Here is a 24,792-nt window from a genome sequence, read left to right as displayed (position 1 = left end):
TCGGTATTTCAGAGACTGATTCTTGACTATTTGGTCAGTAGTATGGCAGATGGTAAGTCTGTGATCACTATAACAAAGTCATGCCTGTGGAATAGTGCCTCTCTTCCCTGAGGCAAAAAATACAAACCACCACCGCCTCCCCTCCAAGGAATTTGGCATACTTGCCAGGGAAGACTCCCTAACCATAGCAATTAAGCTCAAATATGACTCCTTTTGGCACATTAATGTTCTACTGAGTCATTTTATATCTTTGAGTTTGATTATGCAACCTTACACATACTGGCCAGCACTTAGTAATGCAAGTATTCCAACTGAAACCCCAGTACAGGGCTAAGAGAACCTAAAGGAGTCATATTTGGGCTTAAGCAGTTTGGCTTGGGAGCCATCCCTGATGAGTGTTCCACATACTTTGATTTGGCAGTTGCCTCATAGAAGTTAAAATCCAGCACACAGGAATACTTAATACTCATTCACTTAATAATGCAAATCATTCTTCGGGGAAAAAACCCACACATCTATGAACAATAGTTTATTTGTATTAATAAAATAAGCTTTCAGGTATAAAGCACTAATGCACATTGAAAAGTTAGCACACTACATAGGAAGTTGTGATGTTCATTGTGTTTAGATCTAGGGACAGATTATAGCTTGTTGGGTTCACATCTTTTTGGAAAATCTCGCCACCAGTGTCACAGTGGGAGCTTCTGAATACTGAGCCCTTTTGAAAACCAAGATCCTGTGGTGGGTGCTCTGCACTAAAAGCCTGGCACTGAGCTCCTTTGAAAATCTGTTTTACAACATAGCATCTTTTCCTTTTACAAAGATGGTTAGCCAGATACAGCATTCTACAGAAGATTTTATTTTGGTTAAAAGTATTTATGTTTATTAAGTGAGACTTACTTTGTGCTCCCAGGTCACTCTCTCATCTAATCAATTATTTTAGAAACAGTTGGGGACTTCCACTTTTCAAGAATCATTTTTTGGCAATCAGCACAGTCCTTACTAGTCATTTATCTTGATTATGAGCTCTATCTTTCATGGATGTTAGGTTTCCTAGGATTTGTAAAGATGAGTCATGAGGAAGAGGGATTCTCTGGCACTAGATGTGTTCTTTCTTGAAGCTATTCCAAAAAGAGTTGATAGTCTTTCACTTCCAATTTTCCTGTGTTGAAGGCCACTGCTACTTTTTTGCATGATCAGCATCCGTTGTTTGATCTGAGTCCAGTACCAGACATCGGTGTGCTGTAATTAGGAAGGACTGACTGTTGTTTCTAATATAGAATATTTTTAAAACAACGTGATGGAAAAGAATGGCTGTAAATGGAAAAGAGTTACAAGATGTGTGCTTGATCTTACAAGCTCTTCTTTTGCAGAATTTCCAGTGAAATTGGAATGCAGGATCAGGCCCGATAATAACACTGCAGACCATAAAAGGCATGCTGTTAAGATATTTAGGGTCCAAAATATGGTCTTCTTTTTATCCCTCCTAGTTTATCCCATGTCTTTGCTGAAGCCCTGGAATTCTTTCCATCGTTATCTGATCTATACCTCTCCAAACTAAGATCCCCACATCAGTCACCATCCTTCCAGCTAAGTAGAAATTAATCGAAATCGCTTCTTCACTCCTGTTTTTCTTTCGTTGGTAGGAGACCTGTCAGTAAATGATGTCTGCTTATTATCCATGGGGTTTCTAACCCCTGCTAGTCCATGTAGCATGTTACCAGGACTGACTCATTGAATGTAACTTACTTGAACACTGTTACAATCTGATAGGAACAATCCACAGAATTCTAAGTAGCTATGTTATTGTGGCTTTAAAAAAAAACCAGAGCAATTAAAACTAAAAAAGAGGAAGGATGGATCAATTGTTAAGGCTCTTGCCTGCCTTGTCACAGGCTTCCTGTTTGATTTTGGGCAAGTCACTAAGGCCTGGTCTGCACTAGGAAAAGAGGTCAGTATAACTACGTTGCAGATGGGTGTGAAAGATCCACACCCCTGAACAATGCAGTTAAAACGACCTAACCCCAGTGTTGACAGTGCTAGGTCGACAGGATAATTCTCGCTTCAACCTAGCTACCTCCTTTCAGAGGGGTGGAGCACCTACACCAATGGGAAAACCCCTTCAGTCTGCATATATAGCATCTTCACTGAAGCACTACAGAGGTGTAGCTACTCCGCTGCAGCATTTTAAGTGTAGACAAGTCCTAAGTCTCTCTCTGTGCCTCAAATCCCCATCTGTAAAGTGGGGATAATGATACTTCCTTTCTTCACAGTGGTGTTCTGAGGATAAATGCATTCAAGACTGTGATGCACTCATATACTACAGTAATTAGCAGGCATATAAGTACCTGAGATAGATAGATAAAACTACTACTTCTCTGACAAGAAACTGAAAAAATAAATAGCCACCTAACAATTTTTTGGGGGGTGGAAGGGAGGCGAAGATAAGTTCTTATACCAATATCAAGTTAAGATAAAAATATTAAGTGAAAACAGCCATTATTTCAGAAGCAGACAGGCAAAATGTGTAAGGGAGAAATGTTTTCAAATATTAGAAATGCTGCAGAGGAAAAATAACAGAACATGACTTGACAGAGCACTGCTAACTATGATGGTGTTAAATAGCAAATAGGAATATCATAAAAAGATCAGTACATAGGAGCATAGAAAACAGAGATGGAGAAGATCTATTAAGTCATTCTGTGTGTCCTACCAGGGCACAATTGCTTGCTACCATATACTCTCAAGTCCCTCTTCCAGTCTGGTTTTAAATTGCTCAAGCTATGGGATTTCCACCACTTCTTTGGGGAGTATCTGCAACAGCCTGATAGATCTTGCTGTCAGGATATGTTTCCAGATATTTAACCTAAATTTTGCTTAGTTTCAAGCCATTAGTCCTAAAGCTTCCTCCTTGTTATTTACACTCTTAAAATATAGGTCAATTGCCATAATACCCTCTCAGGATTGTTTGGCCAAGCTAGGTATGTCAGAGGGGAAGACTATGTGAGTGAATAGAGAGGGAGGGATAGGATTATGCAGCTGCATCCCATCCACCACGTAGGGGAGCCACAGTTGCATCCCTATCTCCACTCCATGGCTGCTATGGTGGAGCCGAACACCACTCATTTGAGAAGACGCAGGGGGAGGGATTTGGTGTGAAGCTTTGAGTCATGTCCCCCTGTCAGGAATTTACCAACTAAAACACTTGCTTCCCTGATCAGCAGTAACTGCTCCTCTGCAATTTGAATAAACAGTGCATAGGGCATGTGTGACAAGATAACATCAGCTGAGCCAAAGTGTAAGAAGGCAGGGATGTGAGCTGTCTTGTCATTGCTATGGGAGGCCTGTGGGGGAACCCTCAGAGGCTGATATCTCCAGGTAACCCTGTAGATCTTGGTCATCTGCAAGAATTGGTGGTATGACTTCTGGCAGTGGCACATTCGCACCCCTTTCCTTCCTCGCGGAAGAACGAGCTCCTATTGTACATGTTGCACATGGGAAGGAGAGCACTGCACTCTTAATTCTTTTACTTTTTCCTGTAAGCCTACCCCCAGCCTTTAATCATGTGAATGGTCTTCTCTGAATTCTCTCCAAACTGTTAAAATATAATGTAGCTCAAAGAAATTCGTATCAACCATTAAGAGCAGTAATTAGTTTCTAGTACATGCCTTTTTAGCCATTGTCATAACAAGAGTTTAAGTCATGCAACTTAGAATGTCTTGTCTTTTATCTTTTTGTTGTGGTTTAACTGTATTTGAATGTGATGTTTTGTTGAGTTTAATGAAAAAGATGTTTCACGTGAAATATTAGAAGTTGCAATTGCAACTGACACTTGCTAAATGTGAAATGTTTTTCTTTCCTTAAAACCTTCCTTTCAAGATACCCTCTTTCCCCATAGCCCCTTTCACTGTCTTTAAATACTAGTGATTCCTTTAGCTCCACTCCCATCACACAATCTTCCTGTATCTTAGAGTCTTGCTGCCAGATGAGAACATTGGACAGTGGGATAGGAACCTTCCCTCTCCCAGACTCAGGAAACCGGTCAACTGGACGATATGTTTCTAAGCAAGAATCAACTTTAGAAACGGAAGTCTTCATGTCTCCTGAGCAAGCCCTTCCTTCAGCTCCTTCAATAAAAGCCAAAACTCTTGAGCGAGAAGTGCCTTCAACAGCTAAGAGCCCAGAATCTGTGGAAAGCATGATTAGTCATTCAACATCTGATCCTGCCATGACTGCCAAAGTTGTACAACCTTTTCAAAGTCGCCTTCCAAAACCAGTCTCCTCAGGTAAAGTGCCAGTTACACTGGAAATTAGATTCTTTCTGCCCTAATGTCTGTTTCCATTAACAGAAGCCCTGTAATAATGACGTTAGATAACGAGAACGCTAAGCATGTAGCAGAAAAGATTCCTTATGTGAATATATAAGGTTATCAAGTTGGTGACGTGAGTCGAATGGAAATTTGGTTGCTCATAATGCATATCTGTATCTCAAAGAAAATTGTGCAAAATATTAAATCCATTCCTCAAGAAACAGTATTTGAGAGAAAAGTAGGGCCAGCCCTGAGAAATGCTGAACACTGTTGATTCCCATTGATTTGAATAAGAGTTGCATGTGCTCAGCAACTTTCAGGATCAGGCTCTCAATTTGCTGTCAGTGGCCTTATTGTGATATTAAATGTTAAAATGACATATTCATAAACACTTGCTTTCAGAACTGAACTTGGAATACAAAGTAATTTGGACTCGGTGCATAAATTCTATACCAATGAATATTTTGCCTCAACTGTAAACATAAGTCTTTTGATATGTTACTGCACTGTACAAATGTATGTATAGACAGTAGTAAAAAACACTTATTTTGATGGATCAGCAGAATGTGCATTAACTATCACATATAAAACAAGCGCTCACAAAGGAATGAAAGACGTATGCTAAGGCCCCAATCCAGCAAACACACACATGAGTATCTTTATATATACAAACTGAATTGAATATAGTCCCACTGAGTTCAATGGGACTGCCAGTGTGTAAAGGTATGTGTGTGTATGCGTGTTTGCAGGCTTGTGGCCTAAAAGTAAAAGTGCCAGTAAAAAAAATGGATGTTAATTACACCACAGCATTTATCTTTATCATGGAGTAATTTCTGTACTTAAAATGGGAAATATTGCAAATAACACAATAAATTAAACTGCTTTGGGTGGTGTACAAATTTTAATTGTTCCTACTTCGATATTATGTATTCTTTGTATTATGGGAATGCCCCAAAGCCGCTATTAGGATTGGTGGTCTTTGCTGTTAAAAACTGTGCACTTAGATCCACAAAGGGCAGATAGACGTCTAATGTTTAGGCTCCTTGATGCACAGTGGAATCCACAGCCCTGAGCTGGAGACCCAGGCTCACTGTACAGTGCATGAGTAGAGTTAGGTGCCTAAGAATGGGAGTCACTGAGCAGGGAACTGCCTAAGCTAGTGCCAAGGACAGGGGTGCGGCCTGAGCTCCACCTCTCCAACGGAGTCTGCCACCTCCCTTCACTTGGGATTCACAGCCATGAAATCTCTTCTGGCACCTAAATCAGCTCAGCCCTTTCTCTCAAAAAAATGGGGGCAGCTATTCCACCCCTTGTGTAGCTTATAGCCCAATGGGAGGTGCAGCTTCAAATCCGTCCTGCCCGATTTGGAGAAAGGACTTGAATCCAGGTCTCCCACTTCTTATGTGACTATCCTAACCACTGGGCTACATAGTATTCTGGTTGCAGCTTTAAATCTCTCCTGTTGAAGCTGTTCCACTTTGTATGAAATTTTTAAACATTCATTGGGCCAGAGAGAGTGAGTGTGAGAGAGTGACTCTGTAGCCCAGTGGTTAGTGCACTCACCTGGGATGTGGGAAAGTCTGGTCCAAGCCCCTATTCCAATGACCACATCCCAGGTAAGTGCTTTAGCCACTGGGCTACACTACCACTTTCTTCTGTGTTAGTAGGTATCCTCTGAGAATGCCCACTTGATCGGGCTCTGCAGGTGAGCTAGGCGGGGGAACATCTAGTTTGAGGATCCCACTGCAGTTTAGGTAGGAGCTAGGTGAGGGTGTCAGGAGTTAGGCAGCTTTGTGCATGCTCACCAGCAGAAGTGTAGGTGCCATGGGGTCTTTCCAGTGGAAATGTGGGCTTCTACATGGTTAGGTAGCCTTTGAGCTACAGCATTGAGGGATCTACATTTTGGGTTTAGGTGCCCAAAGTGACAATTAAATGTTTAAATCCCTTTGTGGATCTAGCCTTAGATTAACACATATAAACACATACTAAGAGACAGTCCCTGCCCCAAAGAGTTTACTTTCTAAAAAGAGAGCTATTAAAAAACCAGCAAAAAATCTACAGGCTGAAATTTTTTGCTAACACTTTGTCAAGGTAGAATATTTATTGCAACTAAAAAAATGACACTGATTTATTTAACTTGCATGACTCTGTACCACATTGCCCTCATACAAGAAATCCCATGTAATGGTCATGCAGGGCTAGACATCAGGTTTAAATTTAGGGTAAGGCCACCAAAGTATGTTTTGCCAAATTGCTGTTATTTAAATTGAACCTAAGACTGGTGTTTCATCAGAATGTATATGAGAAGGTTTTTAATTAAACATACTGGAATGTGGTTGATTTAGCCATATTCCCAGTACAGTATATTAGAGTACAAACACATATTGTGGCCTTTATTTCAAACTCCCCTGCAGGTTTTGAATCAAAGCTAAATAAAATATATATTAATACATATTATTTTCAAAAGAAATGTATTGTTAATTAATGGCACAGCTAAGAGATTCAGAAGAGAAATCTTAGTTATAGATTATATGCTACATGCTTGAATAGCCACATGTGTGACCTCAATTCAGCAGTGTGCTATAGAGTAGACTCCATGATTAAACACTGTCATTATAACAAATTGAATAGAAACTGCAAGCATTGAATTGCTTCATAAGAAGTTGGTAGCAGTAAGATTGCACTGATTTTAATCGTAATATTCACTGCACCAATCTTGTAAGGTTTGTATCTTAATTAAATTGTCATGAAGAGATGCAAAAAAAGTAGAATACATCAGATTGTGAGGTCAACTCATTCTTTCCTGGAATATTTTCATCTGACCCTTCTTCTTTACCCTACTTCACCAAAAACACAACTTTCATTTTATTCTACAAAGCACTGTTTATTTTCTTAGATTTTGGTTTTACACAACATACATGTAGTAAATAAATAGAACTATTTGATCTAAAACATTTCTGGAGTAAGATATAATTTCCTATTTATGTCTTTGTCAACAAACTGAGTTTGCTATGTTTCTCTCCACCAGAATATAAAATAACAGTACAGCTTTTCTAACTGCTTCCTAAAAATCATTTTTAACCTTTTGTTTCTCATTTGCAAAGAGTTTACATTTTAAGAGTCAAAGACTGATTTTAAATTGTGCCTTGGGAAGTGCTTTGGGCAAGATTCTGCCCCCCTTATGTTGAACAGCACCTTACTATACAAGTCGTTCCATTGAAGAATGGGATTCTTTGACGTGAAAAGAAGTATCAGAATCAACCCATAACTGAACACTGGATTACTCCTAAACACAAGCAAACGCTGTTGTTAGTGTGATGATGATGAGATCCATAAATTGCATAATCTCTTTCTGAATTCAGGAATAATTAACCCTCCAAAGCAAAGTGGGCATGAACAAGTTCTGGTGACTTCTGTTTCATTAGAGCATACTGAAAAAAATGTGGAAAACAAGAAGATTCTTCCAGACTGGAGCAGCAAGAAAGCCACTAAAAAAACAAAGGTATAAATTGAAAGAAAAATGCCAGTGGTGTAACTAGCATATATATTTAGTCTAAAGACCATACTTCACTGTAAAGAGTCAAAATTGCTAAATGTCCTAACTTTAATGAAAAGAATAATTAACAATCTAATGCATAATTATTTGTGATTACTGGATAACATTCATTGACAAAAGGTATGTTATTATTTATTAATAATACAGTGCCCACAGGTATGCTTGGTACTTTGTCTCATGCTTTACAGACATTAATTACTTAAATATTATTATCTCCAGGCATTCTATAGATGAGGAAATTGAGTTGCGGTTACCTGATGGTCTTTCTTTACAAGAGATTTGGGCTTTTTCTTGTTTTTTCCCTTTGGAGATACAGTTCTTTCCTGATCTAGGTTTTGCTGTTGGTGTGTTATGTGTGAGTGGATGTAATATAATTTTAGTGTAAAAGGTAAAATAATCTTCTTTTGGTTTGTGTCATTTTGGTAATCCCTACAATGATCTGTCTCTCTTTCAATCCTTCCGTGAAAACAATGAAAAGGACAAATAGGCAAATGCATACGCCTGTGTAAAAGCTACTGTTGATGGTTGGAGGGCTATGAATGATTAGAAGTGCCAGATGAGTCAAGCCCTGCTGGAAGAACAGGTGCAGCAGGTTAGCAAATGGGAACCCTTGAGATATAGGATACATAGGGTGATTTAAAAAATAACCTCCTCAAGAAAGGGGGTGGTTTAACAAGGAAACTGATCTACAGCTAGCACATAAGCCTCACACTATTGTGAGCTAAGATCTTTACGTTGCTTATGCTGTAATTTATGCTAATCTTTTTGTTTTATGCTTTTTTTAAAACTGGTGCAGGGCTGTTCCCTTATAAAGTTGGCCCAGACTCTTGTTCTCCATGGTGCACACAGATAAGTTAAGTGGCTTGCCCAATGTCACATTGGCAAGTCTGTGGCAGATCCTGATTAGAGTACTGCTGCCTCTCGCTCCCATACTCCTGTTGTTGGAATATGCCTCTTACCCAATAAGCAGCTGTCATTTTAAATCTCTGATGAATTGAGGAATACAAGGGGAAAAACCAGCGTCTCCAAAACTGCTGTAAGAATTTCTCATATTAAAAAAAAGTTTAAAAGTGGGTCCAGGTGATAATTGTACTTGTGGACCTTGCTATCTGGTTGATAATCTGAACACCAAGTACAAATACCACCCTATTCTGAATATCAGATGTTACTTCCTCCCCTCTCCTTTCTGCTGCCACTGAACTCCTAAATCTTCAGCGCTTCCATGGAGTAGGGTATCAGGACCAGGGCTGCTCTTTACTAGGGATCTTCACTTCCAGAGGAAGGGATGAATTTGTCTATGCCCCTCCCCATGGAGTCCAGAGGAGAAGGAGCCAGTTGTGGAGTTTATTGCTTCCCTACCACTCTGCCAAAAGATAGGAAGGGGGGCATCACATTAAAATGGCTGAATTGCTCACAGATGGTAAAGCCATGAGTGTTTTATGCTAGTCATTCCAACCAAGTGTTGATAAAACCTTTACACAGCCCTACACATCATCTGTTGTGTGAATGCCCTACATGCTATCTTAGAAATACTTGAGAGGCTTGAAAATTGTATATGAAGGGTACTTTATAAATGCAAATAAATAAATATTACCTGAGGAAAGTGTGCAACCTTAAAGTAGTTTTACAGAGGGAAAGAGGCTGGATTCTCCCACTCTTACTAATGTTAAGCTGTTATTCGCTCACGGAGTCCTGTTTAAACCCGTGGGACTAAGTGAGGAGTATGGTACTACACAAGGTGAATAAAGTTGCAGAATCTGGCCCAGTATAAGCAGGACTAACTCCTGGGACATATCTGGACAATAACCAGTGGCTATTTCCCATACTGTCAAACTTATCATTAGATGCTGAATGATAATTGCTGTAGTTCCATTAGTAAATCCGAGGTTTTCTTTGATGAATGCAAAATGTTTTATACCCTAATAAAATATTCTGCCCTAGTGTATGAGTCATTCTCATTGTGCTGTTATTACCGGTGCAGGACAAGGCACTGCGAGCGTGCACTTACTCTGCTAGCAGCAGTAGTGACGCTGAGCCGGAGCCAGACTATGAAACAAGTGACTTTGGAACCGCAGGGGAAGAGTTAGGAGATCTAACAAAGAACAAACAAGGTAACTGAAAATGTAATACATGGTAATGTATAGTTCCCATCTCCATCCTGACAGCCGCTGATTGTGTCTTTCATTGTGGGATTATTTCCACTTTTTAACTCTATCTTTCTTCGGATATAATTTCCCATTATGTATAATTTTATTACATATCCGCATCATTGTTTTCTGGAACACCATTCTTGCCACTATGGGCATAACTCTAAGGCTTTTATTCATAAATCCCCATGGTGAACTAAAAAGTCTTTAGCTGCATTATTGCAGCAATAAAAAGGTGATTATAAAGATAACTTTTTTTTTTAATTACATAGTATAGTAGTAGGTTAAAATAACCCAATGAGCCATGGCCATAGCTTTCTAACTGTCTTATGACAGTGGTACTGTTCACACGGCTCCATTCAAGGGTCTGTCAGCCTTCCCAGTGTATATTGCTACTTTTCTGAGAATCAAATTAGGTCACAAGAATCGACTCTGAATTGAAATCTAGTATGAAAGCTCAACAGTGAATTCCTTGGGGTAATTTTTCTAAATTCTGAGGTAACTGACTGCTGGATTGGTGGTCCAGAAGATTGCTGTCCGTATTCGAACACCAGAATAGGTAATTCATGAGCAGCAGCAACAGTGAAAACCATCCTGTAATGTATGTTAGCTGTGTTATGGAGAAGACTCTCTGCAGTGGGAAAGTCCAGGCCCATTCCATCCTCGGCTTCCCTGCTACGAATGATTCAAGGGAGTGTATAAGGCCAGCACAAGAGCTGTGCACCAATGAACCCACTCAAGCCCTGAGGACCTGTGCATTTCATGAGAATTTAAGGGAGACTTCAGTGATGCATAGACTTTATGCCAGCCCTTTGCACAGTGGGTGAACTTGACCCAGCACATACAGTAGAAACTACAGTGATAAGTGCCTAAAAATGCCACAGGCAGATAGATACTGCAGATAGACACCCAGGTGCCATTAGTGTCTACCAGGAGCTAGACTGAATGTTTGGCATTTGCAGGGATAATCCATTTGAGTGTTTTTCAGCAGCAAGAGTAGGGTTGCCAATTTTGGTTGGACATATTCCTGGAGTTTTCATCACATGATATAATCTTTAATTAAAGATTAATCTTTAATTCCTGGAGAGTCCAGGACAATGCCAGAGAGTTGGCAACCCGAAGCAAGAGTGTGGGAGGTTGATTATTTTATTTAGGGCATGCTGCTATTTTTTTAATCTTTGGTTATATATGAAATGTTGCAAGTGATTAAATCAAAGAGACATGTGATATTTTTCTAAAATGATTTTGTAACAGGAGAGAATCGTACTTTCTTAAATAGGTGTTGCCATATGTGCAGTGATTTCTTTATCCATAACAAATGTTTTAAAGGATTTTATCATGTGTAAGCGCATTAAATGACAGCAGCCTTCAAATTTTGTGACATCTACTGTGAATTAAAACCACCACTTTACTTAGTGAGCTGTTACTTTTACATAGCTGGTTCATTGGGGTTGGGACAGAGAGAACCAAAATGGATGCAAAACTTCTGGTCTGCAATTGAGGCAAACAAAAAAAAAATCCTAAAATGTTGGTATAGCGAGTGGTTGTTTTTTCTCCTATGGATCAACATTTCAGCCTTGGTCACTTTAAATACAGTTGACGAGATCAGGTAAGTAATAACGCTATGCTTCTATTGCAACTTGCATCCAAAGAGCTCGACACACCTGACTGACATTAACTGATTTAGCCTCACAACACCTGTGTGGGGGTGAGGTGGTATCCCCGTTTTACAAATGAGCAAACTGAGGCACAGAGATGATCTAGATACTTATATGGCCCCATTACTGTATTGCCTCAGAGCCTCACAAACATTAATGAACTTATCCTCACTACACTCCATGAGGTAGGGGAGTATTTTAATTCCCATTGTACAGGCAAGGAACTGAAGCACAAGGAGACTAAAGGTCTGCTGCAAAGCCCATTGATGTCAATGGAATGGCTCATTGCTTCAATGGGCTTTGGATCAGGCTATTAATGAGTTGTCTAGTCACATAGGAAGTCTGTGGCACACTAGGAATTAAACCCAGGTATTCTGAGCCTTCGCCCCATACCTCAAGTACCAGACCACCCTAATTTTGATCTCAACTGGATTTTACATCAGTGTAACCCTGTTGAAGGCAGTGGAGACGATGTTTTTTCAAAAGGTACTGGATATACCGTACTTCTGTCAGGCAGCGTTCAAATGTGTGTGACAGCAAGAGCCAGTAGAGAAACAAATGCCCAATCTCGAACATCCTTCCCTTGTGCTGTCTCACAATGTTACAGAAGATTTCTTTGCATTTTTTTTTTAACCTGGGTTTCAGGCCTAGGAGTAGGGAGTCCTGAGGTCTATTCCTAGCACTTCCACCTCCTGTATGATCTTTAACAAGTTAATAGAGCTTGATTCTGATCTCACAAACATAGGTTCTACACCACTGTATTCACTGCCAGCCAGTCAGTTAAGGATTTAAGATTTATAAAACAAATGAAAAAGTAGATAAAAGAAAAAATATGTTCAGAAGCAAGCCAACCAAAAGATAGGCATGTGCCCAAGGAAGTTCGGGCTTGAAGGCTATTAACAGCTAAAGATAAAAACTTAAACCAAAAATATTTTAAAAAAAAAATTCTACACTAAAGTCAAATTAACAATCTCATCTAAAGTCACAAAAGAAAGGAAATTAAAAATCTGGGATTTGCCCCTCTGTTTATCTCAGACCATTGTATCTTCTTTAAGGATAGAAAGTCATCCTGAATTTTAAGTATTAACTTTGAATGTCCTTTTTCAGTAGTTTTAAATCATACCCTTAACTTTCACATAGTTTTTGTTATGCTTTTATTACCAACCACTGACCTTTCTAGTTGTCTTAAAGTATCTGTATTGCTATTAAAAATTACACTGTCATCCATTTAAGCTGGACATGAACTTTCTCTCAAATAAATGTGCAATGTTTTTAAAAATCTTTCCATAGCTGAGCAAGAAGAAAATACTGTGAGAAAGTCCTTTATGGGGAGCCCTATGTCAATCTTGGATTTATATCAACACAGTCTCTATGGCCATTATGGAGAGGATGGGCCTGAACAATTAACACATTACAGTTTTATTGAGCAACTGAGTGGAGCTTCCAGTAAAGAAGGCAAGAGCAAAGAGATCCCTAGTGTGAGTTATCTTGCTTTTTATGATATTCCTCTTACTTAACCCAGGAATATATCTGTCTCATTTATATTCATTTTCTGCATTCATCATTAGTATTTACAGAAACCAAAAAGACACCTGAAAATATGGCATGGGTTGCTAGGGGGAGTAAAGCAAACTAAGCACCTTTTTAAAGGAGGTTGCATAAGTGTGGTGATCTTGATGTCAGCTCTAGCTTACAACAGACTTCCGAAACTTACCATTAGAGACAATCTGGAGCCCTAAGATTCATGGCAAACTTCTGTTTAAGACTAGCAGTAAAACCCGTGATATCTCTTTGGAAATGCCTGCACTGCAGCGGGGAGTGTCTCCCAGCCCAGGTAGATAGACACAGACCAGTGCTGCTCGAGCCAGTGCTCTAAAAATAGCAGGGTGGACATTGAGGCACAAGCAATGGCTCGGGCTAGTCACCTACGCTCAGACCCCCAGGGAGTCAGGCAGGGTTAAACTTAGGCATCGAGCCCAAGCTGCCTCCCCTGCTGTGACATCCACACTGCTGTTTTAGCATGCTAGCTTGAGCAGAGACAAGTCCATCTACCCACGCTCCAAGCTGCAGTGTAGACATAACATTTGTGGCTGCTGCTCCACGCTGAGTCAGCTTACAAGAGGTTGCATTTTATTTAGTGCAGCATAGGCCTATTACATGGTATTTAAAAAACAATTCAAGTAGAAGTCTGCTGTGGTTACCAACTGTTTTGTGGGCTCCCCAAAATACCATCATATAGTCAGACACAGTTCTCTTAAGACTAGGTCTGTCTTACCACCAATTTCTGTGCAAACTTCATTTGACTTAATCAAGAGTTCCACCAAGAGATTAGTAGCAGAGTATGACCCTTACTATGGGAGTCTCTACCACCTTGAACACACAGTACCTCTGAAATAATGTACTCTGCCACATTTTCTCGCTTTCTCTCCCTCCCACACACACATTCTTGTTTTCTGTCCATTCCCCCCTTCCCCCACCACCACCAATATTCTCTCTTTCTCTTTCTCAGTGAGGTACACAATTCCAAGTATTAAAAGGGAAAATACATTCTATGGCAAGCAGTCACAGGTGCAATACATTTTAATGCCTGTTTTACAGAGAATCTTTTCTTATGTGTAAACTTAAAAAAAAACAAATCTGTTTCTGTAAGTATAAATTTTATTAAAAGAACCTAGAATTAGATTTAAGGAAGAAACTGAGAGTGACTTGTATCCAAGGCTGCTGGAGTATATGTCATTTCTGCTCTGAGGATGCAGCAAATGATGGCTTCAAACACACTGATCAAGGTCGCACACAACTCTCATCTCTGAACCTCAATGCTTTATGGACAGAAAATTGCATTTTCCCCATAGTAGATGTAAACCTGCTTGCTAATTTATATCATCCATAAACGATGGACTTTTGCACCACTTAATACCTAAGATACCATATCTCTGAGAATTGCAGACAGAGTGTATAGGAGGGTCCACACTAGCCCTGAAGTAGGTGATATAGAGAGGCCATTGGTGGCTGCTTAAAGGATGGACTATTGGATCCATGATTACATGGATCTAGTTCCTCCAAATCTCTGCCTATGGGTGCACAGGTAAACTGGCAGATATTTCAGACTATAGTCCTGGAATAGTAGCTGTAGTGGACCTACAGTGCTACCCACAGCCTGTTTCATACCACCTCCCCCACCATCCCTGAAAAGTTCCCTGCAGGAAGGTGGATTACTTGGATTTTGTGTGTGAAGAGGTGAAGTATTTTTTGCTAAACCCTGCCCATTGCCCCTTAAAATACTACTGGTGAGCATGTACTTTCATTCTCCCACCTCTTCTCCAGCTGGGGCTTTTTTACCTCTGTTTCTGAAGTGCAGTGAATCACAAATAGAAGTAGTTTGTTAACAGAGAATCAGTGGCTAGAACCTGGAGCTAATGATCCCAAAGCAGACAGCACCAGCTGTCAAGTCTGGGACTTCCAGCCTTGCTTCTACCCTGCCTACCAGACCCACAGCAACCAGGCCCAGAAATTCCACTTGAGCAGGAGCCGCCTCAAGGAGTTTGGAGGGGACATGTTTAGGAAAATTTCTCAACCCTCAGGGCTCCTTCTCTAAAGAAGCCAGCACCAGCTACAGCTGAGGGCACAGGGTGCAAATCAGGGTCCTTCAGGCCCAGTGCCCCTTAATCTCAGCCATACCCTCCTGGGACACTGGTCCTAGTGGCCTTCAAATGAGGAGCAGCAATAGCCAAGAAGCACTTGCAGGGGTCAGACTTTGGCAAGCATCCAGGTTCAGCTTTAGCTGGTGCTGCAGAAGATTAGCCTCCAGCTTGCATGCCTCCTCTTTGCTATCTATCCATTTGCTTCCCTCCATGGGGCTTGGAGCCACTTGACATCATTGTGTTCACTAACCTCTGAGATCTGGACTTGGACATATTATCTTCTCATTAGTTGAATTGTCATTGGTGGTTGGTCCATCTTCTTCCCCCATTGCCCTTATCTCTGCCACCCTTCATCTGCCAAATCCCTCATTCACATCCCATTGTGCTTCTCTCCCCTTACTCTCATCCTCCTCCTCCTCTTCTCAGTCCTACAATCCCTTCCCACCATTCCTCTCCCTCACTTCAACCCTGACTGCCCCATTGAAAAAACAGCTAAAACTAAAAGATTATAGCAGAAATTAAGTGAACATATTCATTTTAAAAAAAACTGAACTAACAAAACCTGTCCCATGTCATTGCTCTGTTCATTTTGCATATTGAATCTCTTCTCTGCAGCCATTCTCTTTTTGATTGTAAGCTCTTCTCAGCAGGGGCTGCATTCTATTCTGTCGCTGTACAGCACCTAGCACATTTTGAGCACAATATTGTAAATATACAGGAGGACGATAATAGATGATAATGCAAGTGGCACAGTGGGTTAGATCACAAGAGAAAAAATGCATTTTTCATCTTGACCCCACTTGTGCACTTAAGAAAATCACTATACAATTCCACAGAGTTGGCAATATCTGTTACTTATCAGAGAGCATTGGAGGTTAGGCCCAAAGTGCACAGTCGGAATGACATGGAAGAAGCTTTCACAGCTCTTACTTACACTGTGCCTTCACGGCAGTGCTCGGAAACCTGCACTTTACTGAACACTACATTCACTCACAAACTTAGAAAGAAAAATCCTGACATGTACCTACTTTGTTTCACCATCTACCAACATTTATGTAATGACTAGACTATGCTCTGGCTTTACAATTAGAAAAACATGAGGAAAAGAAAATGACACTAGAACTGTACTAAAAAGGATAAATGAAGGGAAACAACCATTTAATTCCTCACCTTAAACATTTAGAGATTCACAACTGAATTATGTAGAGATGATGAATTGTCTCAAAACAAATATTACAATTCTGCCTTTGCCAGGGTCAAGGTCTTTTGCTATTAATCGAGCAATCAGATTTGGTTGTATTAATTAAATGGGCTAAAAAAGGTAGCATTTGCACTTAATTAATTTTTACTGGTATATTATAGTTTTTTCATGTTTAAATAATGTGCAAAATCAGCAGTGGGTTAAAAGTAAACAAAACTCATTGACATGGCCTTAAGAACCTTGTAACACTGCATCATTAAACTAGAAAACAGCAGGTGTATCTCAGCCCCAGCATTTACCATGCATTAAGTTGGGGGGCTTTTAAGATGACTTTTTGAAGATTTGAAACAGTGCTCAAAACCAGTGTTACCTCTTGGTGAACAGTGAAAGCTCAATAAAACACAAGGGATTTGCCTATTAGTATTAAACTTTTCAGAATGACAAATGAGGAGCAGTGACCATGAAAAGCAGGTTGCCCCTGAACTCCTTGTTTGAACCAGCGCAGCAATTTTTTTCTCAGCTGTAATTTGTCCGCCACAAGAAGATCCATAGTCTGTTTAAATTAGACTTGTGTGGCTTGGAACATTACTCACAAAAAATGGGGAATCCTGGCAACGAGGACCTGCGTCAATGATTCTGAAAAATCAGGCAAATTTTGGAAAGGAACTGTGATCTATAATGTGGCCTTCTAAAAAGAAGATGGTACGTGCCTTGAATTTAATTCTTGAATGATGTACGTCAAGTTTTTTTTTTTAAAGTGTCATGATGGACAGAATGAGTTTACCATGCTTGTCAAAAGAGCAGTGTGCCATGGCAGTACCTTAGCTCAATTAAATTGGACTGTAAGGCACCACTAGTAAGATGGTGGTTACAGGCTCAGTGCTGTAATGAGACATTTTGGAAGGAAGCTCTGCTAATCTGGCACTATTGTAGTTTGATTTGTCTCTCCTCCCCCAGTACACATTCACCAGTGCTACCCCCAAAATACACACACACAAATACATTCAGTCACCAAAAGGCTTCAAAGCAAGGCTTCAGAACAGACAAAATACCTTTCTTATAGAGGGGAAAGTAAACAGAATGTTTGAGAAATTATACATTGTTTCTGAGGATGTAAAATACATTTTTAATGTTGCTCGATCCCATCTTTGATCTGAGATATCCTAAACTTTCTGTTTTGGAAACTATTTTTAATATCCTCAAATTTCTGCTCACCAGTAAGAGATCGTTTTAAATCAGCTAGGAAAATGTAGCCATGCCAGGAAATTCTGAAATACTCAGATTCTTCAGTAAGTTTCCATTTTTATACAAAGAAAACATGATTTCAAATAGAAGATAACTGAAGTGAACTGAAGGATGTGGATAAAACCATCGTCTAAATTAATAGGATTAATATATTTTTCTAACATGATTTTTGCTAATTGCAGTATTTTAAAATTGGGAACACAATTATTTTTATAGGCAGCAGTTAAATTTGATTTTAATTACACAATAACTGATGTAATTTAATGAACTCCTACCGGACCTGTACCAAAGACCATCAAAGTCAATAGAAAAACACCCATTGATTTAGCAAACTTTAGATCAGGCCCATAGTATACAGAATATTGCTTCTATTGCTTGTGGCAATAACTGATAATGCCCTAAACCACTTGCTGACATCATGATCTGTGCTCCAGTTACACAGAAATCTGAATCATGACAAGTCAGAGATGGAAATATTATTTCACAATTTGCATTATCTCAGTGGGTTTTTTATAAAAATTAATAAATCACAGCATGTTTTAAAGAACTCAGAAAACAAGACATCACTTTCCCATGTTGTTTGTACAGCACCTAGCACAAGGTGGTCCTGGTCCATGACTAGGGCTCAGGTGCTATGGCAATACTCTAATAATTAATTATTTTTACTGCCTTCTTTCTGGCTGCAGAAAAGCATGCCAGTTAGTTCATCATCCTTATGACCCCAAAGCTTCATGAAAAATATATGATCCTCTCTGTCTCTATGTAATGGAGTCACATGTTTTTATTTAATAAAGTCATTCTTCTTTCCTTTCCTCCCTATATGTAGTTCAGTTACAATTCTCAAGATTTTTTTCTTGCTTATATTTCAAGGTATGACTTGGTGAGGGCAGAAAGGATAGGCTCCTTTGTAGAAGAAGAGTGATGAAACGTTTGTATCCATTGCAAGCTTGGAAATCTGTTTTTCCTCAATTACAATGATTTACATGTAAACACTGACTTTTCACCTCACATTACAGTGTTTACTACATCAATGATTTAATTATAGACCCAATTAACTAAAGAGGCTTATTTGTGCATAAGTGAAGTTATACTCTTTTTTTCTATGCAGCAGAGTGCCTGTGTATTGTACAGCTGATTCATGAAGGAGATTTGATGCTCAAATCACCGTGTCTTGCCATTCAAATAGGTTTTAGAGCTAGCTGGAAAATATGGGCAGAGGAAAAACAAATATATCAACAGAGAAACCAGTGCTATTTTGGCTATGTTTATGAAGGGAATCAACATGGTGACATTCCCAGATAAACTCAAGAATTTTTACAAGTGAGTGAGTTGATGGGAATTAATGTATGCCTCATTGTACTTGTGAGTCTTCTAAAGTATCATATTAGCACAATGGAGTATCCAAACAAGGACTTACAAAATGATGATAATTAGTAATTATACAATGCCTGCCATCCTCAAAGAGCCAAAAGCATTTTACGAGCAATGCATAAGATAATCCAGTGCCTCTTAATTGCAGCCGTACCTGGTCGTGCGATCCAGCATGTAGGCGGGAAACCACTGCAAAGCATACTGTAGAAGCAAAAGTAGAGGGAGAGGACAGTTTGTCCAAGGACTCGGAAGCAAATCCCTCCTCTTATTAAAAGTGTCATTAGATCTTTCACATGCATGTTGAATTGACATGACTTCAGTTTTTAAGATCCGAAAGAGACAAACACAGTAAACTTCATTAAACTCAATTTCTCTGACTCACGAGGATGCAAGGTTGAGCTGATCCTGATGGGACTGGAATCTGTGGTTCTAGGGAACCTAGCTATTTCACACCAGACATTTAGATCAATAAGCTATCCCTTCTGGCAGCCTTGATGATGAGATATCAACTTCATCTATTTTTTTTTAATGAATGTATTTATTTCAAAATATTCAGTGCTTGTGAAAGGAACTGGGTTGACTCTGGAGGCTCATTACCTATCCACAGAATGGTATAGCATGGGCAGTGGTTGTACCAACTTTCCCCCACCCTGACCCATTCCAGTCTTGTCATTTCTAGGAAAGAGAGCATAATTCATTTTCCATGGCCATTCAGTCCCTATCCTATCTCCTGAGACTGGCAATCATGGTGGTGGTGTTCTCACATGGATACTTAGGAACTGACTCTCACCACCAGTTTAAGTAGTCCTCTAAACAATCATGGGACAAAGCATCCACTGCTCATTACTGACTTGAACTGGATTTGAACCAGCAACCTAGTAGTTGTATCCTCTTAACAATCCCCTGAACCATCCAGCCTGTCTTCCCTCCTTTTCTCATTGTTTTATATTAGTGTCTTTTAAAGGTAGCTTTAGTTAGGAAATACTTCATAATGCCTGTGGAAATAGAAAGTGCTTGCTGTACAACTCGGTGTGCAGCAATTTGCTGTTCCTTAATATGGTAAAAATGTTAAGATAGGGCTCAGTTCAGCCCTGCAGGCACATGGAGGTACAATTTGCACTTCTGCAAATCTGAGTGAAAGCTGGGCCACTAGAGACATTCATTACTAAGGAAGGGGGGGGGGGGACAAATGGGATACCGTGGTTGCCTGCCCTAGCAGCTCTCCAGCGGTAGCAGCTTAAGGTTCTAGCCAGTGATCCGTCCGAGTCTAATTGGTGGAGACTTCACTGAATCATCACATTTCCCAGGTCCCCTGGCATCTAGGCCTGTTCACTTTCTTAGCAGCCCCAACTGCCTCCAGACCGACCTTTGGAGCTGTATTTGCAAGCAGCTTGTGCAGCTAGTGCTGGCCCTGCCCAGGCAGACTTTACTTCTCTGGCAGTTCACAGCCCGAGTTCCTCCTCTGGAACCCACAGAGAACATCAGGCCTGTAATGTCTTATAATGGTAGTCTGGTTCATCACAGCCAAAAATAGGCTTACAAAAATGTAGCTTAATTTCAGTATTGGTGCTTGTCTGATCATTTTGTCTTTGTCTTTGCCATTGTGACACCTGTGTTATCTTAGTCAGGTCACTTAATCTATATCTGCTTCTACTTAATAAAATGGGTATAATTTCAGTTACTTACCTCACTGGAGAGTATGAGGTGTAATTTATGTTTAATGAGTGTGTTGAGAATCTCAGATGAATAATGTAATATTTGTTCCATCAAGGAACAATAGAGTCTGGATAATTACACAATTTAATGTCCAGTCTACTGTCCTGGGAGTCTCATAAGAGTGACAACCTCAATGAAAAAAACACAGGAGCATGATCCAGTAAGATAATGGACTTTATTGTACCACCCATGGGAGTACTGCAGAATTTAAAAATGTGTCATCTAGCCTCAAATTTAATTTGTTTGAGAATGAGGAAACATTAAATTAGAAATAAATTAGGAGGTCTCTGGACATCAACAAATTCGACATCTCACATGTTTAATAGGGTGAGTTCCCATTTCAATATCCCTCCTATGTTACTCAGTCTTTTATTCCTAATTAGATCCAGAAACCACTTAAAATGTGGGAATTGTTTAAGAACACTTTAGCAGATGCCCAAAGGCCACAATTGAGAAGGAAACACATATTGGTTAAAAAAAATGTGGTTTAGAGGGGAAGTGAACACAGCTATAAAACAATACTATAAATAAATAGAAGAAAGGGGAAGTTGATTGTAATGAGTATAAGTCAGAAGGTAGGAATTGTAGACAAGTGATAAGGGAAGCAAAGGGGCAGAAGGAGAAATTATGGTCAGCAGAATTAAGGAGTATAAGAAAGAGGCTTTTTAAGTGTATTAACAATTACACTGGTCCATTACTATATTGAAATGGTAGAATTATCTATAATAATGCAGAAAAGGCAGACATTTTGAATAAATATTTATACTATATTTGGGAAAAACATATGATGTAATCATATCATATGATAACACTCTTTCCATTCCACTAGTATCTCAGGAGAATGTTAAACAGCGGCTACTAAAGTTAAACATTTTGAAATCAGCAGCACTAGATAATCTTACATCCAAGATATAAGAGCTGGCTGAGAGCAAACTGGACCATTAATGTTGATTTTCAATAAGTCTTGGAGCATTGGAGAAGTTCCAGAAGGCTGGAAGAAAGTGAACATTGTCCCAATATTTTAAAAGGGCAAATTCAGTTACCTGGATACTTATAAGCCTGTCAGCCTGTCTTTGATCCTGATAAAATAATGGAGCACCTGATATGGTACTTGATTAATAAATAATTAAAGGAAGGTAATATAATTAAGGCACATTGACATGTTTATGGAAAATAGATCCTATGAAGCTAACTCGATATCTTTTTTTGATGAAATTACAAATTAGCTTGATAAAGGTAATAGTTTTCGTAAGGCGTTTGATTTGGTGCTATGTGACATTTTGATTAAAAACTAGAAATATATAACAGTGCACACATGAAATGGAGTAAAAACTGGTTAACTTATAGGTCTCAATTCTGAAGCACTTAGAGGAGAGGAAAGTGATCAGGAACAGTCAGCATGCATTCACCAAGGGCAAGTCATGCCTGACTAATCTAATTGCCTTCTGTGATGAGATAACTGGCTCTGTGGATGAAGGGAAAGCAGTGTACATGTTATTCCTTGACTTTAGCAAAGCTTTTGACACAGTCTCCCACAGTATTCTTGCCAGCAAGTTTAAGAAGTATGGGCTGGATGAATGGACTATAAGGTGGATAGAAAGCTGGCTAGATTGTCGGGCTCAACGGGTAGTGATCAATGGCTCCATGTCTAGTTGGCAGCCAATATCAAGTGGAGTGCCCCAAGGGTCGGTCCTGGGGCCGGTTTTGTTCAATATCTTCATTAATGATCTGGAGGATGGCGTGGATTGCACCCTCAGCAAGTTTGCAGATGACACTAAACTGGGAGGAGAGGTAGATACGCTGGAAGGTAGGGATAGGATACAAAGGGCCCTAGACAAATTAGAGGATTGGTCCAAAAGAAATCTGATGAGGTTCAACAAAGAAAAGTGCAGAGTCCTGCATTTAGGATGGAAGAATCTCACACACTGCTACAGACTAGGGACCGAATGGCTCGGCAGCAGTTCTGCAGAAAAGGACCTAGGGGTTACAGTGGACAAGAAGCTGGATATGAGTCAACAGTGTGCCCTTGTTGCCAGGAAGGCCAATGGCATTTTGGGCTGTATAAGTAGGGGCATTGCCAGCAGATCAAGGGACATGATCGTTCCCTTTTATTCGACATTGGTGAGGCCTCATCTGGAATACTGTGTCCAGTTTTGCCCCCCCACACACACACACACCACCACCACCACAAGAAGGATGTGGAAAAATGGGAAAACATCCAGCAGAGGGCAACAACAATTAGGGGACTGGAACACATGACTTATGAGGAGAGGCTAAGGGAACTGGGATTGTTTCGTCCTGCAGAAGAGAAGCATGAGGGGGGATTTGATAGCTGTTTTCAACTACCTGAAAGGGGGTTCCAAAGAGGATGGCTCTAGACTGTTCTCAGTGGTAGCAGATGACAGAACGAGGAGTAATGGTCTCAAGTTGCAGTGGGGGAGGTTTAGGTTGGATATTAGGAAAAACTTTTTCATTAGGAGGGTGGTGAAGCACTGGAATGTGTTACCTAGGGAGGTGGTGGAATCTCCTTCCTTTTAAGTTTTTAAGGTCAGGCTTGACAAAGCTCTGGCTGGGATGATTTAGTTGTGGATTGGTCCTGCTTTGATCAGGGGATTAGACTAGATGACCTCCTGAGGTCCCTTCCAACCCTAATATTCTATGATTCTGTGATTCAATTGTAAATGGGGAATCATTGCTAAATGGGTGTATTTCTAGTGCAGGCTGTCATTGATCAGTTTTTGGCCCTATGCCATTTAACATTTTTATTAATGAGCTAGAAGAAAACATAAAATCATCAATGATAAAGATGACAGATGACCCAGAAATTGGGAGAGTGGTAAATAATTAAGAGGACAGGTCACTGATACAGAGCAATATGGACCTCTTGGTAAGCAGAGTGCAAGTAAACTATATGTGTTTTAATATAGCTAAATGTAAATATAGTCAAAGAATGTAGTCCATAATTATAGGATGGGGGACTCTGTCCTGGAAGCAGTTACCCTGAAAAAGATTTGGGAGTTATGCTGTATAATCAGCTGAACATGAGTTCACAGTGAGACGCTGTGGCTGAAAGGGCTAATGTGATCCTTCGATGCATGAACGGGAATCTTAAATACAATGAAGAAGTTATTTTACCTTTGCATTTGACACTGGTATGACTGCTGCTGGAATACTGTGTCAAGTTCTGGTGTCAACAATTTGAGGAGGATGTTGACAAATTGGAGAGGGTTCAGAGAAGAGCCATAAGAATGATTAAAGGATTATAAAACATGCCTTATAGTAATAGACTCGAGGAGCTCAATCTATTTAGCTTAACAAAGAAGAGTAAAGAGGTGACTTGATTACAGTCTTGCATGAACCTAAATGGGTAATAACTATTTAATAATAGGCTCTTCAGCCTAGCAGAAAAAGGTGTACTATGATCCAATGGCTGGAAGCTGAAATCAGATAAAATCAGACTGTAAATTAGGTGTAAATTTTTAACCATGAGGGTAATTAACTATTGGAATAATTTGCCAAGAGTCATGGTGGATTTTCTATCATGATCCAGATAGCTAGAAAGGTACAGCAACAACAACAAAAATCCGTCACCAAACAAGCTTTTTCTCCAAGGCTTAATTAAGATCTTAGAGGGGACCAGTTATAATAGGAAAGAAACAAAAGATTTTTCACAAACATAGGGTCCAACAGAAAAAAAAACTGTTGCTACAACCTAGTTCTCTAGCAGCTAGCGTAAAGCTTCATGTCCAGAGACCTTCTCTACATGGGGAAGACTGAGACCTGCGATCCTCCACAGTAGTGGCAGCCATGATGGAGGCTGTAGTGTAGACAGAACTCTGGCGTTTTCACTAGCATGTCACTGCTTTGACTGGCCCTCCATGCTGTATAAATGTTCTCTTTATTTTATATTTGCTCCAATGTACCTGTCCCCATATAAAGTTGGAGTG

General features: G+C 39.8%; 1 protein-coding gene across 8 annotated transcripts in view; it reads left to right on the top strand.

Annotated features, from left to right (window-relative positions):
• NCKAP5 (NCK associated protein 5) overlaps window positions 1–24,792 on the top strand; it is a 588,725-nt gene that overhangs the window by 540,985 nt on the left and 22,948 nt on the right. For all 8 annotated transcript variants that reach the window (XM_043525276.1, XM_043525274.1, XM_043525277.1 and 5 more), the window contains 4 exons: window positions 3,972–4,286; window positions 7,673–7,812; window positions 9,848–9,977; window positions 12,962–13,149. In XM_043525276.1, the coding sequence (XP_043381211.1) occupies window positions 3,972–4,286; window positions 7,673–7,812; window positions 9,848–9,977; window positions 12,962–13,149 (773 nt within the window). The remainder of the gene's footprint in view (window positions 1–3,971; window positions 4,287–7,672; window positions 7,813–9,847; window positions 9,978–12,961; window positions 13,150–24,792) is intronic.

Source organism: Chelonia mydas, chromosome 11, assembly GCF_015237465.2.
Source record: "Chelonia mydas isolate rCheMyd1 chromosome 11, rCheMyd1.pri.v2, whole genome shotgun sequence".
NCBI classification, from domain to species: domain Eukaryota; kingdom Metazoa; phylum Chordata; order Testudines; family Cheloniidae; genus Chelonia; species Chelonia mydas.
The sequence above is the reverse complement of the archived record's forward strand: the minus strand, read 5'-3'. Positions and strand labels throughout refer to the sequence as shown.